Source organism: Aquarana catesbeiana, linkage group LG03, assembly GCF_042186555.1.
Source record: "Aquarana catesbeiana isolate 2022-GZ linkage group LG03, ASM4218655v1, whole genome shotgun sequence".
NCBI lineage: Eukaryota > Metazoa > Chordata > Amphibia > Anura > Ranidae > Aquarana > Aquarana catesbeiana.
The window spans coordinates 144,642,406-144,653,998 of record NC_133326.1 but is presented as its reverse complement, the minus strand read 5'-3'; the positions used below and the strand labels follow the sequence as shown (position 1 = coordinate 144,653,998).

The 11,593-nt window shown below is 41.1% G+C and overlaps 1 protein-coding gene across 2 annotated transcripts in view; it reads right to left on the bottom strand.

Annotated features, from left to right (window-relative positions):
- Positions 1-300: 300 nt before the first annotated feature.
- The window catches only part of LOC141131755 (uncharacterized), a 43,516-nt gene continuing 32,223 nt past the window's right edge, over positions 301-11,593 (bottom strand). The window contains exon 6 of one of the 2 annotated variants that reach the window (XM_073619403.1): positions 301-1,897. In XM_073619403.1, the coding sequence (XP_073475504.1) occupies positions 1,770-1,897 (128 nt within the window). In that variant the 3' untranslated portion in view covers positions 301-1,769. Of the gene's footprint in view, positions 1,898-9,791; positions 9,971-11,593 lie in introns of those variants that run through there. The other variant, XM_073619402.1, reaches the window with a different exon arrangement.

Sequence of the window (11,593 nt, the reverse complement as noted above, 5' to 3'; positions counted from 1 at the left end):
TAGGTGCTTGTGTTTAGTGGTCTGAATTAAGCAATGACCATACACGCAGACACCTCTACCCAGGATTGAATGCCAAAAACCCCTAAATTGCCACCACCTAACCACCCAGAGCTCTTCTGCTACTAATGAGTACACAACGTTGGAACTAAAAGCAAACTTCCTTAATCCTCCATACTGATAATTGACCACATCCTCTAAATCTTACCAACATTTCCTCAAAGAACTACTGAACAAGAGCATTTCTGATGGGTCCTTTTATTCCCAAATATTTTAATTTAAATTATACAAGACAATGGAAAGTCATCATAATGTATTTTCATCTTTATTGTACATATTGACAACAGTGTGCTTGACGTGATTTGGCGGTTTGAATCTTTAATACACATTAATAATAAACATGCATATATAAGTTATTAGTACTAGAAATTCAGTGGTGGATCCAAGCGGCTATGACAAAGTACATACTGCTTTCTTTCCCCAAGGGCTCCAGAAGCAAGATTGTCGAGTCGTGAAAACTCCTGTTTCTCCTTTTGGATAAACACAGCACTAAATCATACAAAGCATATTCTCCATATAGGTTACCACAACAGCCTTATTGCATTAATCAAGAAGGTGTACCAAAATTAACAAAAGGATGCAAATACCAGTCAAGCCCTGGAGATAAGCAAGTGGTATGTACTTTTGGCTAGCACATAATTGTGTTTTCATGAGCCGTTAAAGTAAAAAAAAAAAAAACAAACAAACAGCTAATTACACAGAAGAAAGATGCATATGTCAACTGTAATCTGCAAAAATGTTTGTTATACTGCCATGCAGCTCTCTGATTCATATACAGTATAGTACCTCTATTAGACATAACAGGCAAGTGTCACCACACCCCGTTAGAGTTAAAAAATACAGTAAGGCAACCTCCCCACCTGCTGATTGGACAATGAAAAAGCAGCAGCACACTGATATGTCATTGGTTCTGCTCCCTGCTCCTGTCAGCAAGGGTGGGCGCAGTCTAGTGCAGTAGGGTGTGCACCCCAAAGCTTTAACACACATGCATGTGTGTGTGTGTCTACATATATATGATCCCGGAACATTGATCCCCCTGCCAGCACAGTAAAAGAGAAGTGCGTAAGCAGAGCCAATAAGAGGGAGATCTTTACCATCTCCCCGCCTGCACACAGAGTGATAATGCTAATGCGCACAAGGTGAATAGGGTGTACCCAGGCAAACCCCCCCCCGGCACACCTTGTGCGCATGCCTATGCCCGTGAGCATTTTTCCATTCAGCACATGTACACAAAACAGTGTCTGATTAGATCTCAGTGCTGCTCCTCCCTCTCCCAGTCTGAGTGCTGCTGTGCAGGGGATGACAGGAGGCGCATATGAAGATTCAGATAAATATGCCAGTTGTATGTAAAATACATGTATTCATTTTAAAGGAAAGAACAACTGCAGTAAACAGTGTTTGTTCATCTACCTGAAGATTTAAATAGGCTCTTCATGTGATGTATTTACTCTGCTTCCTATGTCTATAACTATTTCACATGTCACAAATCTGTTTTACAAAAATAAAATTAGATCAATAATATTAATTTAAGACAAAAAATATATGTGCAAACAGGATGACATGGATTTTTTGATGAGCACCTATACCATGCAATAAATACGTAGACTACTGCTTCTGTTCCACATGAAGAAACATGAATATGATGCCTTCACAAAGGAGCCCAATAAGTTCTTACGTCAATTTGCACACGGTCCTTTCAAGCACAGAGGGATTCATTTATAAGCAAGATATTCCATAAGTCTTTGGGGTATATTTAATTTATAAACTTTTTCTACTACTCCCTGACCAAGGGTTTCTCTGAGTTTGAGTCTACACAACTGAGATAAACTTCTGGGCATCTCTGTAATAGAACAGAAAGAAAAGAATTAGTTGGAAAAAAAAAAAAAAAAAAGGAAAAAGGTAATTTAGTACTAACTATATATAATATAAAAAGAACAAGCACTGTTTTCTGTCAACAGTACTGGAGGCTTCTGCCCTTACAGCTTCAGTAAGCATACACAGAAAGCATAGACACACAGTCAGAGCACAGACAATACATACAGAGAGCGCAGACACTGCACGTGCATTTAAAGCGGAGTTCTGCCGGCAAAAAAAAAACAAAACTAAAAGTCAACAGCTAAATACTGTAGCTGCTAACTTTTAATATAAGGACACTTACCTGTCCAGGGAGCCCAGTATGTCGGCACCCCAGCCGATCTTTGGATCGACTACCGGGTGCTGCCGTCCTGGTAAGGGAACCAGTCAGTGAAGACTTTCGGCTTCATGCCTGGTTCCCTACTGCGCATGCGCAAGTCGCGCTGCGTGTTCTGATTGGTCCCTGCTGTCTTCTGGGACCTGTGTGTCTCCAGAAGACAGCGGGCGGGGGGGGGATTTGTCGGACATTGCATAGATTGCTGCACAAGGTGTGGCGATTTTCCCCGGAAGTGGGAGCAGATACCTACATTTGACAGGTATCTGCACCCCCCTAAAAAGTTGCCAAATGTTACACTGGAGGGGGGGGGGGGATCCGAACAGTGGAAGTTCCATTTCTGGGTGGAACTTGGCTTTAAGGCACAAACACTGCACGTGCAGTCAGAGCACAAAGAATGCAGCTGTAGTTAGAGTACAGATACTACACAGTCAGAACACAAGCAATGCACACACACTGAGAGCACAGACACTGCAGGTGCCCTAATGCCCTGGACACACGGTCGGATTTTCCGATGGAAAAAGTGCGATCGGATTGGGTTGTCAGAAATTCCGATCCTGTGTGGGTTCCATCTGACTTTTTCTATCGGAATTTCCGACACACAAAGTTTGAGAGCAGAAAAATTTTTTTCCAACAACAAAATCCGATCGTTTAAATTCCGATCGTGTGTACACAAATCCAACGCACAAAGTGCCATGCATGCTCAGAATAAATTAAGAGACGAAAGCTATTGGCTACTGCCCCGTTTATAGTCCCCACGTACGTGTTTTACGTCACCGCGTTCAGAGCGATAGGATTTTCTGACAACTTTGTGCGACCGTGCATATGCAAGAGAAGTTAGGCCCAAAATCCGTCGGAAAAAAATCAGATGGATTTTGTTGTCGGAATGTCCGATCGTGTGTACAGGGCATTAGAGTACAAACACTGCAACAACAGTCTGAGCACAGACAGTGTGGGCATACAGTGGGGTAAAAAGGTATTTAGTCAGCCACCAATTGTGCAAGTTCTCCCACTTAAAAAGATGAGAGAGGCCTGTAATTGTCATCATAGGTATACCTCAACTATGAGAGACAAAATGTGGAAACAAATCCAGACAATCACATTGTCTGATTTTTGAAAGAATTTATTTGCAAATTATGGTGGAAAATAAGTATTTTGTCAATATCAAAAGTTCATCTCAATACTTTGTTATATATCCTTTGTTGGCAATGACAGGTCAAACGTTTTCTGTAAGTCTTCACAAGGTTGTCACACACTGTTGCTGGTATGTTGGCCCATTCCTTCATGCAGATCTCCTCTAGAGGAGTGATGTTTTGGGGCTGTCGCTGGGCAACACGGACTTTCAACTCCCTCCCAAGGTTTTCTATGGGGTTGAGATCTGATGACCTGCTAGGTCACTCCAGGACCTTTAAATGCTTCTTACGAAGCCACTCCTTCATTGCCCGGGTGGTGTGTTTGGGATCATTGTCATGCTGAAAGACCCAGCCACGTTTCATCTTCAATGCCCTTGCTGATGGGAGGAGGTTTGCACTCAAAATCTCAGGATACGTGGCCCCATTCATTCTTTCATGTACACGGATCAGTCGTCCTGTTCCCTTTGCAGAGAAACAGCCCCAAAGCATGATGTTGCCACCCCCATGCTTCACAGTAGGTATGGTGTTCTTTGGTTGCAACTCAGCATTCTCTCTCCTCCAAACACGATGAGTTGTGTTTCTACCAAACAGTTCTACTTTGGTTTCATCTGACATTTTCCCAATCCTCTTCTGGATCATCCAAATGCTCTCTAGCAAACCTCAGATGGGCCCGGACATGTACTGGCTTAAGCAGGGGGAAACGTCTGGCACTGCAGGATCTGAGTCCCTGGCGGCGTAGTGTGTTACTGATGGTAGCCTTTGTTACTTTGGTCCCAGCTCTCTGCAGGTCTTTCACTAGGTCCCCCTGTGTGGTTCTGGGATTTTTGCTCACCATTCTTTTGATCATTTTGACCCCACGGGGTGAGATCTTGCGTGGAGCCCCAGATCGAGGGAGATTATCAGTGGTCTTGTATGTCTTCCATTTTCTAATTATTGCTCCCACAGTTGATTTCTTCACACCATAGTGGAGTTTGGAGTGTGACTGTTCGAGGTTGTGGACAGGTGTCTTTTATACTGATAACAAGTTCAAACAGGTGCCATTAATACAGGTAATGAGTGGAGGACAGAGGAGCCTCTTAAAGAAGAAGATACAGGTCTGTGAGAGCCAGAAATCTTGCTTGTTTGTAGGTGACCAAATACTTATTTTCCACCATAATTTGCAAATAAATTCTTTCAAAAATCAGACAATATGATTGTCTGGATTTATTTCCACATTTTGTCTCTCATAGTTGAGGTATACCTATGATGACAATTACAGGCCTCTCTCATCTTTTTAAGTGGGAAAACTTGCACAATTGGTGGCTGACTAAATACTTTTTTGCTCCACTGTAGATAGAACACAGACATTGCACATGCAATTAGAACAAAGACACTGTTCAACGCAGTCAGAGCACAGACTCTGCTCCAGTAGTTAGGCTAGATTCACACCTATGAGATTTGCAGTGCGTTTTCAATTTTGCAGAAATGCACTACAATCCATTTAACATGATTTCCTATGGGTCACGTTCACATCTGTGCGTTTTCAACCAGTGGGTTTTTTGGAAAGGGTAAGGGACGTTTCTGCCTGCAGCAGGTTGTGTTTTTGATTCCATAGGCCTGAATGGAAATGCAGCAGAAAGGCATCAAAAACACAGTGCTTGCTGGTTTCTCCTGGATGGCAACAGACACCTCCCAAAAATGCAAAAACGCATTAAAAACGCATTACAAATGTGTGTCAAAAAATGCAAAATGCACCGGGAAAACGCATCAACTGCAACCTGCATAGGTGTGAACCTAGCCTTAGAGCTCAGACAGTCAGTGCAAACGTAACAGATGGAGCATGAGCACACTTGGTACACACAGAGAACATGCAGTAAAAGAGCACGCAAGCAGCGCATACAGAATATGCACATCCTAAGGACACATACTGAACACGGGACACACAGCCTGAGAACAGTCTGAGTACTCACCCAGGGCATGCAAAGATTGTTTGGCACAATCTGAGATCACAAATGTTAAAGTGGAAATGCACAGCCTGAGACCTCACACAGTGCATAGGGAACGCCACAACACACAAAAAACACACACCCTGAGAACACACATACGAAGCATGCACAGTCTAAAGTTAGGCATTGAAAAATCAAAATTCAGAGTTCAAATTTTGATCAGTGTGTGGCCATCCCTGTTTGACAGAAGTTGATTGAATGAATTTTGTTGAATGGACAAGTTGGAAAACTTTTCTCAAGTTTCTATCTGTCAGAATACAATGTCCTGACCAGATAGAGGGGCAGGAATTCCTCCATCCACCTTCCTTGTGTATAGATGGAGGAACTTGATAGTTTATTTTTGTTCAGCATGCTGGCTAAATGCAAAAAGACTTAGGCTCTGTTTCCACTACTGCGAGTTGTTGTGCGACTTGACACATGTGAAGTCGCATGACAAGTCAAAACCCATGTATTTCAATGGCCCCCGTTCTAATTGGTGCGACTCAAGTCGCAGCGACTCCAAAAAAGGTTCTTGCACTACTTTGTCCCTACTTCGGTGCAACTTGTTCTCACATGGCTTTCACCGGTCGCATGACATCCCAACACAAATCGCATAGCAAAGTCGCAGTGTAAATCGCGCAACTTTGGGGACGCAATAGTGGAAACATAGCCTTAAGACCACACATAGTGCACACACAGCCTGAGACTACACATAGAACACATAAAGCACACAGGATATGCGCAGTCTGAGACCACGCAGTGCACAGGGTAGGCAGTCTAGAACCACATAATGTACATAGGGCACACACAGCCTCTAAATCCTCTAAATGTGAATATGAATAGAGGATATACATATGTAGCATGCTGTATACAAAATAGTGACTTTATATTCAGACGACTGCTAACATTTTTTGACTGTGCTATATCCTATGCATGCAAATTAGGGAATGCGGTTTACAACCATCGGCATGGGCAGGGGGTGTGCCGGGTGTGCCTGGGCACGTAATCCAGTGTGCGGGGCACACTGTGCCCTGCCACACACACTACACACCCTGAGTAGTCCATCCTATTTCATCAGCAATGCTGCTTACTCTATCATTTCACTGTCATTGCCAGAGTAGGGCATTTCTAACTTTCAGCTGGGGGTCCACTGTGCTGTACCATCTCACTCACAGGAAACCTATGAGTGAGATATTGAAACAGATGATCGGCAGTGCCCGGTACATCATGCTACATGAACAGGAGAGAGAGGACACTGAATCTGCACCCCCTCCCCTCTCCCCCCCCCCCCCACTGCTGTCAAGGGGCTCGCTATGGAGGCGGCAGATTTAATTATAGGGCACACAGCAGCTCTAAAACCTAGCTGCCTGAGACCAGGGGAGACCAGCCTGCGACCATAATTGGTGAGGGCAGGTAAGATAAAGACCCCCTCTCTCTCACACCCCCCTTTCTCTCTCACCCCCTCTCTCGCTTGCCCCACCTTACTCCCCCCTCTTGTTCCCCTCTCTGTGTCATCCCCCTCTTTCTCACCCCCTCTCTCTTGCCCCCCCCCTCACACCCCTCTTACCTCCCCTCTCTCGTATCCCCTCTTTCTCTCGCGCCCCCCACTTTCCCTCATTGCAGTTAGTGTGTATGTGTAAATATATATAGTTGAATAAAATGGAGAGGTTCCCTCATGGGGTTTTTTTTTAGCAACCAAGAAATTATTAAAAGTTTTTTAAATACATTTTTTTATTGTATCAAAAAGCAATTTGACAGTTACATGAGAGTTGTAAAAAATTGTGCTCTGGCATTCACATGAAAATACCACTGATCACGATGAAATTACATGTTGTATGAAATTTTAGTAAAATTGCATTTTATTGCCAAAGAGAACCCCTACGCGTTTCAACCAATCCAATTGTGGTCTTCTTCAAGGGGGCATTTTATTCTATGCAGAAAAAAGGAATTATTTTACATTTTAATAATCATTTGATTTATTTACCCATGTCTTTAATCACACAAAAAAAAAATTATATTTACCAATCAAGACGATGGAAGAGAGAAAAACATGTCCTATAGCCAGAGAGTTCTTTTAAAAGCAGCTCATTCCAGCAGTCCCAAAAACATTGGTGTGCCGTCTCCACCTCCTATGACATGGACCCTGCCCTCAAGGAACTTACAAGAGACCAATTGTTTGGACCCCCGGAAAAGGAGATGGGGAGGAGAGCGAACAGGCACCTGTAGTGTATCATAGTAAACGTATTATTTTTATATCGATTTTGATAAATGATAATAAAAAGATTTTAAATTGAATATTTGAATCATTAATAGTATTAATATGTAGATTATTTTACTCATTATTTATGGCAATAATAGAGGTCCATATAAATGCCAAGTCACATGGAATTTATATGGACCTCCATTTTTGCCATAAATAATGAGTAAAAAATATATAATCTACATATTAATACTATTAATGATTCAAATATTCAATTTAAAATCTTTTTTATTATTATTTATAGAAATCAATATAAAAATAATACGTTTACTATGATACACTACAGGTGCCTGTTCGCTCCCCTCCCCATCTCCTTTTCCGGGGGTCCAAACAAATGGTCTCTTGTAAGTTCCTTAAGGGCAGGGTCCATGTCATAGGAGGTGGGGATGACACACCAATGTTTTTGGGATTGCTGGAATGAGCTGCTTTTAAAAGAAATCTCTGGCTATAGGACATGTTTTTCTCTCTTCCATCGTCTTGAATGGTAAATATACATTTTTTGTGTGATTAAATACATGGATAAATAAATCAAATGATTATTAAAATGTAAAATAATTCCTTTTTTTCTGCATAGAACAAAATGCCCCCTTGAAGAAGACCACAATTAGAAGGGTTGAAACACGTAGGGGTTGTGGAATAATATTCTTTGGCAATAAAATGCTATTTTACTAAAATTTCATACATGTAATTTTATCTTGATCAGTGGTTTTGTCATTTTCATGTGAATGCCAGAGCACAATTTTTTACAACTCTCATGTAAATGTCAAATTGCTTTTTGATACAATAAAAATGTTTTATTAAAAATCTTTGAATAATTTCTTGGCTGCTAAAAAACCCCATGAGGGAACCTCTCCATTTTATACATTAATGGTATTGTCATACCACTAAAACATCTTACAAATACATTATACAAACTAACAAACAAACCCAAAACAAAAAAAAAAAAAAACAAACAAAAAAAAAATATTCCTTTCCTTTCCCTTTCCCTTGCTTTGACATATATACATCCTGTATTGAAGCCCTATTAGATCATATTTAGGTTCTATTCGAGTTACTGCTTAAACCTTTAGTTTCCTGTTGATTTCTTGAAGGCCCTCCAGGGGGCCCATATCTGCCAACATTTTTCAAGTATGTCCAATTCATATGCCACGAGGGTCTCCATCTTCTCAGTATGATCCATTTCCACTACCCATTAATTCACTGAAGGGGATTGTGTTGATCGCCAATGGCGCGGAATAACTAATCTTGCAGCCATCACCCAATGACTGAGCAAACCCTTTTTGATATTTTTATATGAGCCTGGTAAAATGGACAACAGCGTAATTTGTGGTGTATTGGAAATTACGTCCCCTGTAATTATAGTATACAACTGCAAGATACTGTCCCAGAATTTACAAATTTGAGGGCAGTCCCACCATATGTGTAACAACGAGCCCTTAGCAGAATGGCATCGCCAACAGGTATCTGATGTGTCTGGAAAAATAAGCTGTAATGAAGTTGGGCATCAATACCAACGAGAAACAAGCTTATAGCTTGTCCCTTGGGCTTTAGTTGCCAGTGACAAACAATGTGTGAGGATAAAAGACTTCTCCCACTCTACTGCTCCAATTTCAACATTAAGATCCAGTGCCCATTTATTTTTAAATTCTGGGAGCTCAGGATGATTTTTTCCAATAAGAATCTTATATACTGCTGATAAAACGTGTTTTGGTCTAGGTTTTTTTGCACCAAGATGGACTCAAAGAGATTTAAATCTCTGTTAAAGGATTTGTTTAAAGGCATAGAGGACAAAAAAGATAATAGTTGCCGATATTCCATCCATTGCATAAATGAAGGTGGTTGTGATGGTTTTAAGTATATTATGGGTGGTAGTTTACCCTGACAAAGAATTTGATTTACTCTTCGGTAGGACTCCTTATTCCACGTAAAAAAAATGTAACCGGTCTACTGCAGGTGGAAATTGTGGGTTACCAAGTAAGGGTGTCATTGGTCCTATTTGTGAAGAAAGCCCTAGATGCAAAAACATTTTGTGCCAAATGCTCAATAAATGGGACATAAGGAGAGGTAAGGAAGAGGACGTATCTCGATGAATACCCGGATAAGATAGATCTAACCAAGGAAGTGCCTGAAGGTCAAACTGGTTCAACCCTTGTTCTATTGATACCCATTGTTTAGTATCCGAGTGATGGAACCAATTCACTAATCTAGTAAGGACTGCCGCAATATAATAATAATAATAATAATAATAATAATAATAATAATAATAAAGATCCGGTGCACCCGCTCCTCCTTTCGTTTTGGGTAATGTTAACGTTTTCCAATTTAGTCTGTATCTCTTGTTCACCCAGATAAACTTGACAAAGGCAGACTGTAAAATAGAGAAAAAAGATCTGGGGATAGAAACAGGGATAGTTTGAAAAAAAGTATAGAAAACTGGGTATTATGTCCATTTTCAATATGTTAATCCTCCCAAACCAGGAATATAAATTTGAGTCATATTTTTTTAGATCTTGTACAGTACGTTGCACAAGAGGGATGAAATTAGCCAAATATAGATGAGTTAAATCTGTGGGTATATTAATTCCTAGGTATTTTAATGTAGAGGAACAGAATTTAAATGGGAAATTGTTCTTCAGCATCGTAACTTGATGTGATGAAAGTGACACATTTCCGATTTAAAAACATTTACTTTGAAATTACTCAGGACTCCAAAGCGTGTAAATGCAGATAAAATAGAAGGCATAGAAGTATGAGGGTTAGTAACATAAAGTAACAGATCGTCAGTAAACAAGGAAAGTTTTATTTCTTGTCGATCTAACCTTATGCCGGTGATAGAGGGGTTCTGTCTGATTGCCATCGCTAAATGTTCCATCACTAGGACATAAAGCAAGGGGGATAGAGGGCATCCCTGGTGGGTACCATTTTGTATGGGGAAACTTGTGGTTTATGATCCATTGATCTGTATTCCAGCCTTTGGTTTAGTGTATAATGCCAAGATCTTATTAAGCAAATTTTGGCCCATCCCTATTTGCCTTAAAGAGGACTCGAGAAAAGACCACCCAACCCGATCAAAAGCCTTCTCTGCATCAACCGAGAGAAGGCATGCTGGTATTTTAGCAGTTTGGGCATAGTCCATGAGTAAAAGTGTTTTTATCCTGTTGTCGTGTGTTTCTCTTCCTTGGACAAATCCGGTCTGGTCTTTATGTACCAGGCTAGGAATAATAGATTGGAGCCGTAGCGCAATTAATTTAGCACAGTAGTTCTCAACCTTCCTAGTGCCGTGACCCCTTGATAAAATTTCCCAAGTTGTGGGGACCCCTAACAGTAAAATTTTCGTAACGTGGGTTGTCAGCACCCAAGGCAATACAAGTAATTTGCGCCCCTAACCCACGGACATTTAACGCTCCCTGAGTCCCTTCCATTCGAATGCCCTGTACACACGGTCGGATTTTCCGACGGAAAATGTGTGATAGGACCTTGTTGTCGGAAATTCCGACCGTGTGTAGGCTCCATCACACATTTGCCATCGGAATTTCTGACACACAAAGTTTGAGAGCAGGCTATAAAATTTTCTGACAACAAAATCCGTTATCGGAAATTCCAATCGTGTGTACACAAATCCGACGCACAAAGTGCCATGCATGTTCAGAATAAATTAAGAGACAAAAGCTATTGGCTATTGCCCTGTTTATAGTCCCGACGTACGTGTTTTACGTCACCACGTTCAGAATGATCGGATTTTCCAACAACTTTGTGCGACCGTGTGTATGCAAGACAAGTTTGAGCCAACATCCGTCGGAAAAAAATCCATGGATTTTGTTGTCGGAATGTCCAATCAATATCCGACCGTGTGTATGGGGCATTACAATATTAAAGCCCTTTATGGTACATTTTAGGATTTAGGATTTAGATCTCTCTCTATCCAAATTTCTTGTTTTTTTTTTTTTTTCCTATCCCTCTCTCTAGCCGTGTTTCTTGTTCTTTCTCTCCC